The following is a 19076-nucleotide window of genomic DNA, read 5'->3' as shown; positions in this document are numbered from 1 at the left end:
GAAGAAGAGATTTTCTTTCTGGAATGGAATGGGGTTAATTGTTTGTTGCATTTGTACGAGGTGAAAGAATTAATGAACATTTTGTCTTTATTATGTTTTACATTTTTTACATGAAAATGTTTACTCTTTTAAACTTCTAACACCCACCTACTGCTAAATTAACACATAGCATTAAAAATATGAAAGTGATAATTAAGTTTAGTTAATTAATTAATTTTAAATACAATTAGTTAAGGAATAGCTTATCTACAAAAATTCTACCTCAATGATAATGGATGCCTGTCTGTATTTCCAGCACCCTAATGCTTTCAGCTTAATAAAAATAATGTAATCACTTATCTATGGTAGTTTCCATTTGACTGCTTAAAAATTAAACAACGTGCAATTATCATTCGCTTCTAATGGGCATGAATATGTATTCCATTTGCGACCATTAAGGTGCATACACAAATCGTCGTTACAATTCGAAATATTGATTCTGCGACCTTTTCATTTAGAGGAATCGTTTGCGTTCTTGAAATTTCGCATCAACATCTCCTCTAATTTGCCAGTTACCATTCAATGTTAGTTTCGAGCACCGAAATCACTGCACAAACATAACAGCCTTCGGCATCATCGCAACTTTGCTTCATTATTAGTTTTCATGTATGATAACGACCACTAACATTCTGGATTTCGAGTTATCACGCATTCACCACCAAACACCACTTTCCGTTTCATCAGCGCTTTAACCTTTCACCTCGTCAACACAATATAGGGGTCACACCCTTCAAACACATCCCTGTGCACTAATTATGATGTTTTTTACGGGTTTTAGGCACGAAATGTCGCTAAATTTAGCAAACAATTCAAAGTTTGACTTTGGGAGGTGCGGTCGTGGCATCTGAACATGATGTAAGTCTTTCAGGAATTAACAGTCTGGAATTGTGAAAAGGTTGTGCGAATTGTATGACGTAGGTGGGCTTTGTGGCTTTAATGCGATTGAAGTTTCAACATTGGAACTAGAATGGCGACATTAACGTCTAGCGGGAATTAAAGTTTTGATAAATGATTCAAATCACACGAAAAAATTTAAATTCAGCTGCTTCTTTGACGGTATTGTTTCCAATTATCGCACGGTTTGTTATTTTAATTTAAACCGTAAAGAAGTTTTAGTTTGTAGATGGTATTAGTTCGGTGCAATCAGATTAAACTTAAGGGCACTTTCGAGCGACAAACGCTGTTTTTATCCTTGGTGAGCTTATGAGGGCTGAATCTAGTTCAAGTGGCGCTTCAATGGAATTATTTCGAAAAACTTTAATTGCTTGGTAGAAAAATCTACTTTCAAGAGCAAATTATTTGTTTTTTTGGTATTTCAAGAATAAATATGACATTTCATTTGAAAATTTTGAGTTATTTGAAGTTCGGCAAACTATGGATTTGCTAATTTTTTTTTTTGGAATTTTGAAAACAGAAAAGACCTAAACCTCCTCTTTCAAATAAGCCAGAAAGGAAAGGAATAAAAAAAACTGCAAAGTTATCGATTTTTGAAGGCAAGTTTATAACCAGAAATGCCGGCATGTTAAAAATATTTTCATAGACCAGGATCTAAAGGATAATGGAAGTACACAAATTGTCAGATGACTATCATTATTAGAACTCTCACAGTACTTCATATGTGGGGTTTAGACGGAACAACCTGTGGAAAATTAATTGCTATCAACTTTTGTCTAATGATTTTCTACAATTCGTTTTAATCAGCTAATAGTTGGTTAAATTATCCGGTCATTTAATAGATGCCACTTGGCCACGCACCAAAATTGGAATTTTTATTTGCAATTGCATAAAATGCTTGGCAGTTATAATATTTGTCAGCACCCACTTGGCTAGTGTTGGAAAAATGTGAGCTTGAACAAATATTTGAATAATAAAAAAATGTCATTTTGTGATAAATGGTGAAATACATAAAACCTGAAATAACACGACACCCATTTTAAATTTGAATAATCCATTAATGGGTCGTAATTGCTGTAATATGGATTTTTAGTGTTGTCAAAATGATAACTTGCGTTTATAAAGTGGTTACATTACTTTACTTTTACTGCAACTCATTTTAAATAAATAAGTTTATTTCGCCTTTTATGGCGCGTAAAAACGGAATTAATTTTTTTGGCGTAATTTTTATTTCTCCCGTGTGTGACATCGACTTGGCGTGGATTCTCTTAAGTAAATAACTAATAAAAATATTACTGCACGTAAAAACACAAAATATAATATCTGGGGCAGATTTTCATGCCGCGAGTTTAATCAAAATTTACTCATAAAAATTTATTGGTTGGGATTACCATGGACCGGGTTCTAACATTTTATTTACAAGGTGTTTCATGAGATGACTTATGGTGACTCCTTTTATGGCAGTTTTAGAGTTAGATTTGTGTTCTGTACCGAGAGGTGACAATATTACACCACATTCTTCCGTAATAAAAATGGAGTGGAGGGCTTGCTTGAGGATTGCAGTGACGGTATAAAGTGTGATGGATGACTTAAAATGACTAAAATAAAAACCCTTTCTGATTCTCCATTGGTAAAAGCTGTCTTTTGTTGGTCATTCAGCAAGCTTTAATCTACTAATTCGATGCGTGGACAATGCGCCCGAAATTAAAGCTACAACCTTTCTATGAATGACTAACGATTCTGAAAAAAGCTCCTGAAAAATGATAGTCAGGCACGTGACAAAGAAACGAATTTATCATTCGAGTTTTTCAGTGGTGGCACTCTTTTGTCCTTTCTAGATTGGCTTAATTGCATTTGGGGTAAGACGGGGATGAGCTGAGTAATCACGGAGGTTCCAATCCAATTTGAAACTAATTTCGTACAACAAACTTCATAAAGCAGTTGGAAGCACGTATTTTAGCGTAAAAAATTCATAGTTAGCTAATGTGGATCAGTCCGAAGTTGGCGCATTTTTTATTAATTCGAGGGCAAGTTGTAATTATACTTAGTTGGGACGTTTTTTTGGCGAAATACAAGTTTTAAAGCCCCAATGCACAATCTGACCTTTCCATCAGAACCATGCCGGACTCACGGAAGTTATAAAACTTGTCTGGAACGGTTACTGAAGTTTGTTCAAACTTTGGAAATTCTGTCGACTAATTCGTTTTCTTTTTGTTTCAGGGTGCGAGTGGAGTATTATGTCAATGAAAATACATTTAAGGAACGACTGCAACTGTACTTCATTAAAAATCAAAGATCTAGTAAGTCCCATTCATTCGTATCTAGAGCTGGACGCGGTTACAGCACGAACGCTGTTTTAAATGAAACAATCGCGTGTATGACTGGTAGTGGTCAATTGAAATTGGATGTGAAAATCGTTTATGTAACTCTTTATTCTTCAAAATGTAGTTTCCATACACAATTTCAATGCTGCCATAGTCACATAAATGAATCACACAATACGCAGATAAGTGGAGTTTTGCTCCACAATGTGCTCTTCAAGTGCAGATTTCAGAGCTTTTCACGAACAGTACATTAAAATGATGTTTTTCAGAATTGTGTGAAAAATTGAGACACAATAGAGTTGCAATTGCGACTGCGACTTAATCAAATAGGATGCATGCTGCAAATTGCGTTTAGCTTTCTCTATGCCATTGTCATGAAACCTGGGCTAACTTTATTACAGTCAACTAGACTTTACAATTATCAGATTTTCAATATCAAAGCAAATGATAAAAATAATTGCTGATGGCACCCAGTGTTTAGCTTGATAGTGATTGAATCTGATAGTGTCTCGGATTATCTTAATACCTTTCTTTGTGTCCCAACTTAATTTGCTCAAAGCCAACAACAATAATATGATAAAATTACTCATCGTCACGCATCCTGTTATTTCTCTTTAGCGTGTCGTCAATCATGGTCTGTTACTGCGTTGCGGTCTAAATGCAGCAGTGTTATAATTAGGTCGCAAAAAAGTGAAAAAGGCCAATGTTTAGGTCTTGATTGTCGTATTTTGCGCAAGTGAGGAGATAATAATGTCACGCTGCAAATGAAATAATAAACCACCAAGTCTGTCTCCATTTCAAAGGAGTATCTTCCCGGCATATCGTTCCAAAGTATTAAAGCATGGGTATTATCAAGCTCATTAAATGTAAAACAATCCGAGTGAGCGACTATCACCGGGGGAAACACGTCAACCATGAAAATAGATCGAAATCACCGTTAACTACGAGAGCGTCTACAAACAATTCGTAGAATTAATTCGATTAGTTTGCATACAGCGAAAATTGCATTTTAAACAGGCGACGAACGCTAACCAATTTGCATCTAATTCATTTTTCGTCTGTCACTGCAAAGGGAGTGGAGAAAGCTACTTGGGAGAGGTAGCGATGACATAAACAAGAGATAACAGGAAAAAATTAATTTGCTGTTCTGAATTATAACTATTTTTTCGCGGGAATTGGAAAACACTGCGCAAATTTTACTTTGAATTATATGTTGAAAAGTTAGGATTTTGAGATCGTCTTAATTTCAGATTCTCACTATGTTTAATGATTTAATTCGCTTCTTGATTTAACAATTTAACAGTTAGTCTTAAAAGTTGGCAACTTTTAAGTCGTCTTGTTAGTTCATGTTACGAATTGGTTGAAAGTTCAGAAACTTCAAGGATCGGTTTACAGACAATACATTTTTGCTGAATTAAACTACTTACTACTGCATCTAACAGTAGACTCTTTTTAAGTGACCAAAAATTTTAAATCTAAAAAACTGTATGTAAACAGTCATTATTGCTAAAAGAGCAACGATTGCAAAATAATCCAATTATTTTTACTTGAATCATATAAAATCGACTCAAAACTCAGAAAAAATCATAAAAAATTTACGATTCGCCTAAAAACAAACCAATGCCAATATATTTTGAAAAAAACAAAAAAAAAAAAATTACTTAAAAACTTATTTTTCGTAATTGAAGATTTTTTTATAAGTTTCATTTTCTGAAAAAAAATAGGAAAATTTGGTGGAAATTCGCCAAAAAATAATTCCTTTAAACACGAACTAATAACATATTATTTGAGAAAACCAAAAGATATTTTTTTCTAATTGAAAGCTTTTTTGATAATCTTTATTTTCCGATAAAAATCAATTTTTTTTTAAAACCGGACCAATGGCAAAATATTTTGAGAAAACAAACGACTATTAAGGTCTCTACTTTTTTACAGTCGACAGCTTTTTCGTTAGGCATTGTTTTCTAGGAAAAAATCTGACTTTTATACGTATTTCCTACAGAAATAATTCTAGTTTTCTTAATATTTTATCGATTTTTAATAATAAAATAAGTAATCGTTTTTTGTTTTCTACAAATACCAATAAAAATACTAGAACTATTTTTTGTTGAAATTTTAGTAAGAACTGAATGAAAAATAAGACATTTCTTTTTTTTTCAACCGTTTTCTTCAGTCAAGGATTAGGAACGCAATTATTTCGGAAAATGTAATCATAAATACTCCTAAAAAACTGTATCGAAATTGGTGTTATTTGATTAAATCACGATTATTTGATGAATTACGTGCAAAATAGACCAAAATTTTGCCTGATTTTGTCTTTTTCAAGTGTTTTACCTGGTTTTTCACAAAACCAATACATTATTTATGTCTTTTTGGGTATTTTAGCGCATTACCTCAAAAATTCAGTTGTTTAGTTTAGTTAAGAATTGACAAAAAAAATCCAAAATAAGTCTAAAAATTGTGCAATTATTCAAAAAATTTTGCTAAACTGAACCGAAAAGACAATGAAATGGATCGAAAATGACATAATTTTACCATTTTGGCATTGCAATGAGACCTTATTCATACACAAACTCAATTATTTAACAAAATTTCGTCAAAAATTAGTGAAAAATGTAACGAATTGTGTTAGAAAAGGTGTTAAAAGTGATTCAGTATAATTTTTTTTTAACTTTTCGCAATTATTCATTTCTAGCAAAGTAATTCCTCGCTGCAAATTGGTTAGATATTCTTTTTTATCATGTTTTATTTTATTTAACTTAATTGCATTTAATCTTTCGTTAGAAGCTGTGCTTTTATTTGGTATTATTTTCTTTAAGCGATTGATTTTCGTCGTCTTGTGTCGAAATAATTAAAGCATCGGTCTAGATGAGATTATCTAAAGTCGAATCCGATAATTCGCCCTTTCAGCAGCGGCCCACGAAGTGAACTCTAAAAAGCAAGGAAACACCTTTTTCATTTTTTCCACCGACTTTATGTACTTTTCACCCTTTGCGAATTACTTATTCATCCCTTCTGTCGTGTCGATAAATTTTTAAATATAGACGAGTCGTCCTTAAAAATTCATTTTCACACATGAAAGCTTTGTCGAGATTAAATCCGTTCGCAACAACACATTTTAGTCGCAATAATAATTAATTATTTCGATAATTTCCAAGTTTGAACAGTTACTCAGGTTTCAGCAGCTGAAACAGTCTCCGGTTTCCTGTTAGAACGCAAATTTAATAATCCTTGAGGTAACTTGTAATTTTTTCTTCTGTTCCAGGTCTTAGGATACGAATAGCCAATTTATTTTTAAAATTATTGTCATGCATTCTGTACATAATCCGAGTTGTCACAGATCTCGATCCCACATATGCGGCATGGTGAGTATCCAGAAGCGCCCATTGTTGTTTTTTTTATTTCCTACTATAACAGTATAGACGTGATCCAATGAACACCCTGATCTAAAAATAATTCCGAACGCTTTCACGTTTCCAGAAAAAGAACTCATTTATTGATGATCAGCTTTTGTTTCCTTCCAGACGCGATTTGTTAAACCACTTACACTTTCAAAAAGCGTTCACATTTTTGTTTAAAGAATTCATTGGGAGCGGATTGGGAAACGTGACATTTTGTTGCAGTTACGGATGTACGCCAGGCGACAAATCCGAATATATTATATCGGCCAATCTAACCGAAGAAAAATTTCAAGAAAACCCAATCATCAACTGGGATGCTATTCTGTGGGTGAACCGCCCCCTGGAACTTTGGATAGTACAAGTGGTATTGGCCATGATTAGCCTAACGGAGGCTCTTCTACTGGCCTATCTCGGATACAAAGTAAGTAAAAGCTAATTCGATTACAATTTACTTTCTCGAAGGAAACGGTTGCCGATAATTTAGCGTCAGGTTTGCCAAAAGTGTCGTCTCTCTTACGTGTTTCGCTTATTGCAATCATAAAGATGTTTGGAAAGCGACATAATATCGAACGGACAATAAAAGCTTTCAAAGGAATCACATGTCACACAGTTATTGTCGTGAGTACAGTTCGATACGGTTTATTTTAGGCTACACCTTTGAGAAATTAATTTACAAGTAAACGCATACTGCAATATTCTCGTACAACCTGCTTGGTAACCTTATCCCAACGGGGATTTGAGGTTTTCCCTCGAAGAGCGAGAATTATGGCAACTGAAATACGACCAAGGTGTTACCTACAACCAAATACTCGGAAACAAATTGGCAGGATATGAGGATAAGATTTTTGCCTGAAATTGGGCCAACGTGATATGCGCAAGCCAAGTTCATTTATATTATCATGGAAAATAATTGATGTTTGACAACAAAATAATAAATTGCTAAACTTTGGAAGCTATTAGGTTTCGTCGAGAATAAACTTTGCACTTTTCGAGCTTTGTAATTTGATCGCGATTTATGAACGATGAACCTCTTCGGCAGAAATGGCGAAGTAACTTCTAGCTGGAACGTCTCAGATTATTCCATTTTCGAACTCATGTGTTGCCTTTTTTTAGATTTTTTTTCACTAAGAGTTAGAATAGGTTTTTGAAGATAATCACTTTTGTGATGGATTTATTCACAGTTTTCGATTAATAATTTGTAGACACTTTTTTGTTTAGCGATTACAAAGCAACTATTTATTGCATAAAGAAGGAATACTTGTGGAACACAAATATGTTCACTTAATGGTTTTTGAACCACATTTTTATTAAAAAAACAGTTTGGATATTTAATTGTTAGGTTCGCTGGTACGAGAAAACAATTTTTTTTAATACAAGTGATCAGAAAGCTTTTACTAACGTGTTTTGAAGTATTTTTTGATTATCCTTAAATGTCAATATTACATCAGAAGTTCATACAATTTTTTATAAAGTTAAGATCTATGTAGACAGTTTATTTGGTGTTTACGTTTATTTAATAAACCGTGATTTGTAAAGGTAATTCATACCTTACTACGGGTTTTCTTCTCATTATTTTTTTTTCGAGTTTGGGATTTATTTGACCGCTGATTAAAAAATTAGTGTAAGGAACTCCAGAATTTAATAAACTTGATAAATACCTCCCATTCAAAAGATTTTGCTTGCTATAAAACATATTATTGTTGTAGTTATCTAGCAGCATAAACTTTTTTAATTTTTGAATTTCTACCCAAAGTTTTTAGAGATACAGTCCGTTAGAATGGTTTTAATTATAAAATTGTGCCTATTATATTTGCCGAGTTGTAAACGAAAGAAAAAGTTTCTAATTTGCTTGCTATTTAGTTGATTAATTAATTAATAACGAAAAAGGAAAAACAAGTGCTATTGATTAAATAATAAAGGCTGACATGCAACTGAAACCATGCAAAGATGAACAATTACCCGTTTTCGAAATGCACTAACGATACAATCACTTTTATTATTTTGTCTCATGTATCGATCTGCGATTTTATTTTAGAACATAAAACAAATAAGTGTTGGAGTTATCAAAAACACATCAAAACTCTAAAAAATTTATATCCTCTAAATCTATGCAATATAAATTGTAAAATTTAAGATACAATCTAAGTGCCAAAATCTTTAAGTCGCTTTTATAAAACTTTGCAATTCAAAAACGGTTTTCCTCTGATTTGTCTAAAAACATAAGGCTGTTATTAGTTTACAAACATTGGAGATTTTCCGTAAAGCTTTCAGCGAAAATGCTCTTGTGTGAAAGTGTGAAGCGGGAAAATGTCTAGTCCTTGAAAACCAAGAGTGCACACTTGAGCCTCCGTCCCAATAAGATTCGTTAAGGAAGCGTGCGGAAAGTAAACTCCTTTAGTTCATTCCCGTAACGAGTAATCGGCAAATGTCGAAGTTCGACCAAACCAACTTCTGATTCATGTGAATCAGAATGTTTTGTTGTCTAGTGCGTGGAGAATCGAAAACTTCAACAGGTATTGATCCCAAAAACACGTTGTCATGCGCTAGTAAGTGTGTTAATAGACACACCTGCATACTATGAAATACTACGAAATAATCGATAAAGTAATAATGATGACCCAGTTTTTTCGGCGATCCTTCACCTTGACTGGAATCCGTAATTAGTTAACTGCTTTTTTTTCCAGGGAAACATCTGGCAGCAGCTGTTATCCTTTCATTTCATCTTAGAAATTGTGAATACAATTCCGTTTACATTAACGGTGAGCTCCTCAACTGGATCAATCAGGCGTTAATTGCGATTTTTGCAGCTTTTTTACCCCCCGTTAAGGAACCTCTTCATTCCAGTATTCCTAAATTGTTGGTTAGCGAAACATGCGTTAGAAAATATGTTCGTAAGTATAATAAAAATAGCGCCGGAGAAAATGTTAGCGAAAATTGACTTATCAGTCCCTTTGATACGACGATTTTCCACTTTGTGCCACTCAGAACATGCGACGCGCTCTTATCGCAATTTGGAGGCATTTATTTGGGCGGATGATGCACAAGTTATATTTTTACGGGAATAAAGTGTTGTGATTTTCCGCGTTCGATTCTCTCACTAGTTATCAGAACCACTCTATATACCGTAATATTTGCCAATTTGCATTTCGCGAGTCTTCCAAATGAACTTAGCAATAACAAGGCATGATTGTTTATCATCAGCGTTCTGATTTGTGGTTTTGTTTCAGAACGATCTTCATCGAGCGATGCAGAAATCGCAATCTGCCTTGTCTCAACAGCTCACGATATTATCCGCAACTCTTGTGTGTCTCGTATTTACAAGGTAATTGCTTTGTTTGCTACAACATTTATTTTATCTTTCACATTTTTTATCTTGTGTTTAAATAAATCAGGAGTCTCTAAACCGATTCGTGCACGAGATATTTTATTCACGATTTAATTAACTTGGTGATGTTTCTTTACAAAGGTTGACATTGGCTTTGCCTTAAATCTCGAGACTAAAATCACCAATTAAAACATTTCCGAACAAAGGATCGAAAACTCTGGCACAAGTTCCAATTGATGCTCTCATGTGCAGGCGAAATGTGCTCAAGTTTGGGCCTTTGTTTTCGTCTAGACGCCAGTACAGAGGATGATGTGTTTATAACCCCTGTATAAGCTCTGACGATAATCTTTTCCACGGTAATAAAGCATGGCTTGAGACAGTGATAATGTCCCCGTTGTGGAACGAAAAGTAACATTTTTAGCAGAGTTCATATCAAGTGCCAGAGTTGCGTACTTTATCCCAAAAGCTCTGGTTTATTTATATGTCTAAATCATTATCTGCAGTCGCAAAGTATATAATTAATAGGCAACCGAACATTTCCATTTGGAATTTAAAGCCATGTCATTGTCAGTTCCAACAGGGGAACCCTTGTTACAATATGAATAAGTGATAGATAACGTCAATATCGTATACGACATAAAAATCATTTAATTGAAGTTTGTTCAACTGATTGCAAGTACAATTAATTACGTGAACTTGTTGGAATCTTTTTTCAAACAGTAATCTCCAGGAGACTAATGCAAGTTTAAAAAGGCATTTATAGGTCGTTCCAACCAGAAATTTACTCGTGAGGATTTTTTGGAGAGGATAAGGAGACGTTAAAACGATTCATATTTTATTAAAGATTAAATTTGCGGTCGTTCGATTTAGAGAGATGGGGATTATTAGATCGTAAGTAGTCGGATCAATTGGGTTTTATTGGAGTCTATGAATGAACTGTAGCAATTGTTGTTTCACAAAATAAATTAAAATTAACTAATTTTTAGTACTAAATCTAAGTAAAAATACTAAAAGAGCTTAACAATACAATTATAACAATTATAGAAAGTTATGACATGATTTTTGTTTTTTTAATCGACAACCGACATTTTCGTTTACTGTTTACACATCTTTTTCTTACTGGTAATAAAAAAAAATAATTGAAATTAATTAATGAAATAATAAAAAAATATTGACAATGAAACACAATGGGCTTCATCTTCTCGTCATATTTTATAAGTGGCATTTTTTTATATATTTTTTTGTATAATTAGCATTAAAACACTTAAAACGACACCTAAGCATGAAAAAAAAACAAAAAAAAACAATCACCCCTGATAAAATAAAGCAAGAATGAAAAGATAATGTTCTTTTTGTAATACTCGTCTCAATAACTTTTATAATTTTTTTTCGTCTTTTTCTTGTATTATATTGCTTTTTTGGATTTTTTTAATACTTAAAATATATAATACTATCTAGAACACTAATCAAAAATGCCAGTTGCTATTTAATAAAACAAAAAATCACGTCATTACTCAAAAACTATGACGTCGGATAAGTGGCCCTATGGCATCAAAGTGGAGCATTTTTTATTTGAGCATTTTTTTGAAAATTTTTTGGCAACAATTGAACATTTACTTTAGAACAAAATATTCTTGTGTATTAGCGCATTGGGAATAATGTATTATTTAATCGTTTAATCAATTTTCGCCCACACGATCCATAATGGAATATAATATAACAGCGAAAGATTTTCCCTTAATAATAACTTGAACAAAGCGCTATTACAGCGTATTAATAAGCTAATAAGAAGTTTCCAATTAACGAAAATAGAATCACCAGCAACTGACAATCCTCTCAACCGGAGCAATACAAAGAAGTATTGAAAGGTACACTCGTCCTTATTTAATTATACAAAGTGCTTCCGTCTCTTAAATCAAAGCCAAATTTCGGAATTCCAATTTGAATTTGTAATTGTTTTACGACAATAAAGTCATCCGCTCGACTTGGATGCAAATTCCGCCTTAACAAAAAAAATCATCGAATCGATTTCAGCGTCTGCGGCATCCAGCACTTTCAAAGGGCCGGCCATCGCCACCTCAACCTCTTCCAAGCGACGTACTACGTGGTGGTGACCTTCTCCACGGTGGGCTACGGCGACTTCGTCCCCGACATCTGGCCCTCGCAGCTGTACATGGTGATCATGATCTGCGTGGCCCTCATCGTGCTCCCCACACAGGTAAGCCCCCCAGAGCACCCTCGAGACTCAACGTGACTCATAAAGTATCATAACTTGCAGTTCGAGCAGCTGGCCTTCACGTGGATGGAGCGCCAGAAGCTGGGGGGCTCGTACTCGTCGCACCGCGCCCAGAGCGAGAAGCACGTGGTGGTGTGCAGCACAACTTTGCACGCTGACACCATCATGGACTTCCTCAACGAGTTCTACGCCCATCCGCTCCTGCAGGACTACTACGTGGTGCTGCTGTCGCCCATGGAGCTGGACACCACCATGCGGATGATCCTCCAGGTGCCCATCTGGGCGCAGAGGGTGATCTACATCCAAGGCTCGTGTTTGAAGGACGGGGACCTGGCGAGGGCAAGGATGAACGAGGCGGAGGCCTGCTTTGTGCTGGCTGCCAGGAATTACGCGGACAAAACGGCAGCGGTGAGTTTAATTACGGAATGGTATTGTGCCATGGACGGGGAAACGCGAGTGCGGATGGCAGGTTGGAACGGAAACGTTGCGGTTGTTGCGCTGAATTGTGCGTTACATTAAATTGCCAATTAGGGTTATGATCGTTTAATGGAAATAAATTATTAGATGATGTTTACGCAATCGATACGACGGATGATTTATTGGCAGTTTTTTCGGAGGAGAGATTACGACGCCTGATTATTTGGGGAAATTGGGTTTGTCTCATTTTTCAATTTGGTGGATCTTGACGGATTATAAGCCAGACAACTTTACTGTTTCAAAAATTTCCATATTCTGAATAGAAAACTGCGTAACCAGTTAAGGACATATTGGGAATTAAAAAAATGTGTCCGGAATTTTTTTAACGATAGTGTTATGATAATTCCAACGAATGATTAACTACAAATAGGTACTGGACAATAGGACAGTAGAGCTGAAATTTTGATATTAAGTAGTTTTTTTACGATAAATTTTTTTAGAATTTAGTTTTAGTTCGTTTTAGAATCCTACAAGATCATGCCAACGTTGCAGGGAGTAAAAGCAAAAACTTCTATAAAGAAATTAAACAAACTTTGACACAGCTACATAATAGTATATTAAAAATAATTTAATAAAAAAATATGTCGATTAAATATAAAAGTATGTAGTACGTGTTGGTTTTAAACTTCTCCCTCACGACTTTAATTAACCTGTTTTATTTTTAAATTAAATTGCCTTAAATGGGACTTAAATTTTCAAAAATAAAACCATCAAAAATGACTCAAAAAGTAGGGGCTGTTCCTTATTGTCCTTCAAAATATTTATATATGCTCAATAATCAATATTTATTGATTTATCTTAAAGTATTTTTTTAGTTATTTAAATGGATCTTTTTTTGGTAAATTTAAAGATTTGAAATAATTTGAAAGCTCCTGTTTGTAGCCAAAAAATTAATCAGACGAAGTAATAAAATGCTTCTTTAAAGGTGTTTCCAGAAAGTGTTTTCTTTCCTGCGTTAGGTCCTCGGCCCTCGAATATGAATAATTTAAGAGCACGCAACAAATGTCGATAAGTGTGATTAAATATTTGTGTTCTAATGATATGACAAACACATTTGTATTTATTGTGGAAGATATAAACGCTACCATAAAAAGTTTTTCAAGATCTCATTTGGGACAAGCTTTTAGAGTTATGGTTTTGGCCGCCATCAGACATCAAATAGGATGATGTTTTGTTTTTATTGGCAAGTCCAAACACTCTGACTTTTATGTTTAAGGAAGCTGATGCTTGAATTCATACAATAGCTGGAGGAGCTAGGATTGCATCTTGTGCAGTTTACTATAAAAAAACCGTGACATTTGTATTTTTGTATGGCTCAGATGTTTTATTTTTGAACAAAAATTTTCTGTTAAAACTTCTTCCAAGAAAATTCATTATTAGTTGCAGAAGCAGTTGGCGTAAATTGTTAAAGTAACGACAATAATCCTTTCATGAGCTTTATTTAAACATATTTTAAGAAAAGTGTGGCGGAACTTTAACTCTTATACTTCTCCGTGGGATGAAAATTAAAAGCAGTGAAATAAAATGCGAGGTTTTTACCAATAATTTTTAAATTATTTTCTCTCGCCTGATTTGGTCAGTTGTAGTGAAAATAAAACGACCTGACTCACTCTGGGAATAATATAAAAAGGCACTAACCTTTACTGCATCTGAAATTTAAATCTAATCTTTCAGTTCTCTGTAATGGAATAAGTATTACATTCTTTCCATATTGCTGGAGCGGTAGCAGAGGTCGTTGAATAATATTAAATAGGAATGCAAGTCGACAAAAATGCAGCGCATTGACTTGTTTTTTTTCCTTTAAAGAACTTGAGTATTTTATAAAATAAATAGCTTTTAGAGTTTTATTTGAACTTGATGATTTCTAGTAGTAATTGTTACATTGCTGCATTGCCGTTTATTTGTCAAAAATGTTCGTTATGCGCGAGTAATTAGCCATTCACCGAATTTAGTGCAACAATTCGGTTGACTGTAGAACTGAAACGTGACACATAAAACTGAAATGTCGCCTATAACTCGAAATCATAAAACTCAGATATGCTGGCCAACAAAAGGCAACTTTTTTCATTTGTAACTTTACACTCCACTTTTATTGAATTCACAAGTACACCTGAACCGTTCCGTCAAAGCTGTCCCTAAGTCCCAAATACTCTAATTTAATTTTTCAATTAAGCTGATCGCTTCTACAGCCGAAAATGTGTTTATAAAGCGGCGATATCTCCGCTCACCACCTTACCCTCGTCTTAATTAAAACCAAGTTTATTTGACCGCGTCTGCAATTAGTTTCTGGCAAAAAATTCCGATTAATTGAATTTATAACAAATATGTTTTCATAACTTAGGCGGAAAGTAATTACGGAGAAGTAGAAATTTTTGTATTAATTCAGGCTAAAGCATTTCAGTCAGCAACACGCACCGCTGATGAACTTTTCAGGAACAACGTTTTAGTTAATTAATTTTTTTCAGGACGAACACACGATACTGCGCTCGTGGGCCGTCAAAGACTTTGCTCCAAATGTCGCACAATACGTCCAGATTTTTCGGCCTGAGAACAAAATCCACGTCAAGTTTGCGGAATACGTGGTCTGTGAAGACGAGTTCAAGTACGCCCTTCTGGCAAACAACTGCACCTGTCCGGGGGCCTCCACTCTAGTCACGCTGCTTCTTCACACTTCCAGGGGGCAGTAAGTTGTTGCTTCGTGTTAATTTGTATTCATGAAGGAATCAGATAATATGGAAAACTTTCTTGTATTTTTCTTAAGACGTGCAAAGACGTGATGTCAGGTAGATAGCTCACGCTCAGTTGCATGAAAATTGCAATTTTGCTCCGGAACGAGTGTCTTGCTGTTTGTATGAAGTCATAGTTTTATAAAAGTGGAATATGAAAATTTATGCCAAGACTTAAATTTGCATAAAGGAAATCTCACTAAAGACATACACAAAGCAACACGACCCGTTTAAAAATTGCCACTTTATTTCCAGGATTTAACCCTTCAGGCTCCTGAATAAAGGAGCCGCTTGTTAGGGCGTTTAACGAGCCGTTGTCTAAATATGACGCGAAATTTTTCTTGGTTTTTTATCCTTCACACTTGGTTCAATAACTAAAGTGTTACTTAATGAATAAAGTAATCAACATTTTTGAAAAATTCTGTTTTTATTTGTCACATTTTATAATATATACACGTTTAATAAAGTCCATTAAATGTTAAAATATTTAAATAAATTTGTACACAGCACCTAAACATATTTGCAAGTATGCAAGAGCTACAACACATACATAGTTTTTTTTAATGGAATACTTTACAAAGAAAAATTTTGAAAAAATTCACAATGCATCGAGGAAAATTGGAGAAAAAAATGTTTGATTTTCCAGGGAAGGCCAGCAGTCTCAAGAGGAGTGGCACCGGCTGTACGGCCGGTGTTCGGGCAACGAAATCTACCATATCACCTTAGGCGACAGCCGCTTTTTCGGCGAATACGAGGGCAAGAGCTTCACATACGCCAGCTTCCATTCGCACAGAAAGTAGGTAAATTTGCCGATCCGTCCAACCGTCCCATCCCCATCCCCTAGCTCCCTTGGTTCACTCTGAATTTGCCCAGATATGGGGTGGCTTTGGTGGGCGTACGTCCCGCCGAACTGCCAGAATTTTACGAGGACACCATCCTGCTGAACCCCGGCCCCAGACACATCATGAAGAAGAGCGACACTTGCTACTACATGAGCATCACCAAGGAGGAAAACTCGTCGTTCACGGTCGCCAACCAACCGCAAGGAAACAACAACAACACTTCCACCGAACCTGTGATCGTTACGGCAGAGGAAAAGAGTCAAGCACCCGCCACCAAAGACGGTACCGGCTCTCCTCAACTAATTCTGCAAGTTCCCACCTGTGTCAGTGAGTGTTGTCGCGCATGTTTTAGCATTTTTATGAGATGCTGGTGGCAGTTGGGCCTCCAGGGGACTTGCGAACGCGGTTCTTGAGTGTGAAAGATAAAATCAAATGGCATTTTGCTTTCTGTATTGTTTCGGTTTTATCGGGATTGACACAAACAAGAAAAAAATTCTTAACACGTAATGTAGTCGATCCGTTATAAATCTTCGCGATAAAACAGTAATCAATAGTTGGCGGTTGGATTAAATTAGTCTGAGGAGACGTTTAATTTTTTGGTTAGGTAATTGCTCCATTCAGCGATAATTATTAGGGGACATAAATCTTGGTGCATAAAATTGGATTAGCTCCGATTAAAATTATGTTCAAGCGCACGGGGTTTTATTAACTTAATCAGTTTGCTTGAACAAAAAACAAATTTATTGCGATATATCTGCCCACAAAATTATTTCATAACGGGGGTTTATTATATAAATTTATTTTCTGTATCATTTTATATTTAAATAAGAAATGTAATTATTCAACTTGTAAATACGTAATAAAAATATTTTAAGAATTCTAAAATAAACTACGTGTATTATCAACGACATACTGTGCCTTTATTTAATATTTGTATGCTTTTAGTCTTTAATAAATTTCACTTTTACAACTAAAAAGTAATTTTTTTAAACGTATTGGGTTAAAGGTTATAGTCATTTTACAAAGAAATGAGAATTAATAAATTGTTGGAGTTTTCTAACCCGGCGCATCCACCATTATTGCTCACGTGTAAAATTTCTTGTTTTCGAATTAATAGCTTCTGGCAGAGCCGTTAGCAATTATTGTCATCGTCATAACAGAATTATGGGTGGGATGATCTAAGAAAAGCCTCTTGTTTTATAGTGTTCCTTTTTATGGTGGTAATAACATTTAAAGCTCAGTTAAAGCGACTGTGATTCTAAGGTTCACTATATGTGGACATAAGCAGTAGTTAATCGACGGGAGCAACTTGTAGCTTAGATCGACAAAAAAAGAGATCCAACCGTTTAATGTCCTTGTAGGAACGATAAAAATGGCATTTTATTTTTCTTATTACTTTTCTAATTGGTCAAGAAGGCATAGCACGCAAGTTTCCTAAACGCCCCTTCCAACGTCCACAAATAATTGTCAACTTGACCTGATGTTAGATAAGCATGAGGATGAGAAAATATTTTAGACTAAGCAATTTTTTGACTACGCGTTATTGTCTTGGTGAAAGGTGAGTCATATTGTTTCTAGGTATTATGGAGCTTTCGCACGAAATTCCGAAAAATTCTGTACATTATTTCTGTGAGATTACAGTTACGAGTCTAATATTTTTCTTATATTGAATGTCGGGCCATAAACCGGGAAATCTGTTGTCAGGAATGTTTCATTTTAAGAAAACGTTTTATTCTCTACATCATCTGCGGATTTGTTTGGAGTAGATTTGGTCCTCAAGAGATTTGAAGGAGTAGTATAATGCACACGATCTCCGCTATAAAATATAAATCCGTTACTTTCTGCGATGATGAGTGTGCGAAGCTGGAACAACTTCGCAAACATGATTAAATCGCCCGGATTTTCCATCGTATGCAAACGATAAAATGAATTGTTCATGAGGAAATTTACTTTAGACCCACCACTTTCCGGTTCATATGTGTAAACCAGTGGCCCTTGCGAGTTCAAGATTAGGCCAGAGAAACATATTTTATGATATTTTAAGACATTTCAAAATTATTATTATTATTATTATTATTATTATTATTATTATTATTATTATTTTTTTTTTGCGATTTCGCTTGTAACAAAAACGTTAGTAGACTGAAGTCCTTGCCTACTTCAGCCGGCGCGCGGCCGCTGGTGTAACCCCCAGAGTAATACTTGGAAGTGACTGTTCACCCAGAAATCGGCCATTCACTCAGCTTTTTGATGTGGTGTCCCAGTTGTAAAAACCGATCACAGCTGCTGTCAACCAACCTAGTCGCTTTACATGTTCCGCACCTCAACCATAACTCATTCAGTTTGTTGCTCATTTTTGAAATGCGACTAAATCTTCGATAGCCACGTTTCCGGACAATGCCGGTCTGAGCGACTCGCGGCAGTGTCTGAAGGAGTCCTCGCCCGGATCCACAACGATCGACGTGTCGATCACCGGCAACCACTTAGACATCCCCCGGAGCGGCGACAACCCCAACCTCCTCAGTCCGGAAATGATAAACCAGCGCCGGAACTCCCGGAGGCCCAGCATCCTCCCCGTGCCGGACATGTTCACCAGCTCGTCGCTGAACATCCCCCAGGACGTGGCCGACGAGGGCGACGAGAGCGAGGACGAGCTGGAGGACGACGTCCCGTGGCGGTCGCCCAGCGAGAAAATAGCGTAAGGTTTTTTTTAGACCTTGCATGTTCTAGTCCGATATGTCAAAGGGTTTATCTCGAGATTAGATTTACCTTAGCTTAGTGCAATTGTGACCGCTATAACTCTGTCTCTGCT

The 19076-nt window shown here is 35.4% G+C and overlaps 1 protein-coding gene across 1 annotated transcript in view; it reads left to right on the top strand.

Moving 5' to 3' along the window:
- SLO2 (slowpoke 2) overlaps positions 1 to 19076 on the top strand; it is a 58507-nt gene that overhangs the window by 26724 nt on the left and 12707 nt on the right. Inside the window, exons 3-14 of the mRNA XM_015985490.2 lie at positions 3154 to 3233; positions 6523 to 6622; positions 6881 to 7079; positions 9343 to 9417; positions 9466 to 9549; positions 9886 to 9980; positions 12018 to 12201; positions 12262 to 12627; positions 15162 to 15379; positions 16069 to 16218; positions 16296 to 16591; positions 18647 to 18962. Coding sequence (XP_015840976.1) covers positions 3154 to 3233; positions 6523 to 6622; positions 6881 to 7079; positions 9343 to 9417; positions 9466 to 9549; positions 9886 to 9980; positions 12018 to 12201; positions 12262 to 12627; positions 15162 to 15379; positions 16069 to 16218; positions 16296 to 16591; positions 18647 to 18962 — 2163 coding nt within the window. The remainder of the gene's footprint in view (positions 1 to 3153; positions 3234 to 6522; positions 6623 to 6880; positions 7080 to 9342; positions 9418 to 9465; positions 9550 to 9885; positions 9981 to 12017; positions 12202 to 12261; positions 12628 to 15161; positions 15380 to 16068; positions 16219 to 16295; positions 16592 to 18646; positions 18963 to 19076) is intronic.

The sequence above is a fragment of the Tribolium castaneum genome, chromosome 1, assembly GCF_031307605.1.
Source record: "Tribolium castaneum strain GA2 chromosome 1, icTriCast1.1, whole genome shotgun sequence".
Taxonomy (NCBI): Eukaryota; Metazoa; Arthropoda; class Insecta; order Coleoptera; family Tenebrionidae; genus Tribolium; species Tribolium castaneum.
The sequence above is the reverse complement of the archived record's forward strand: the minus strand, read 5'-3'. Positions and strand labels throughout refer to the sequence as shown.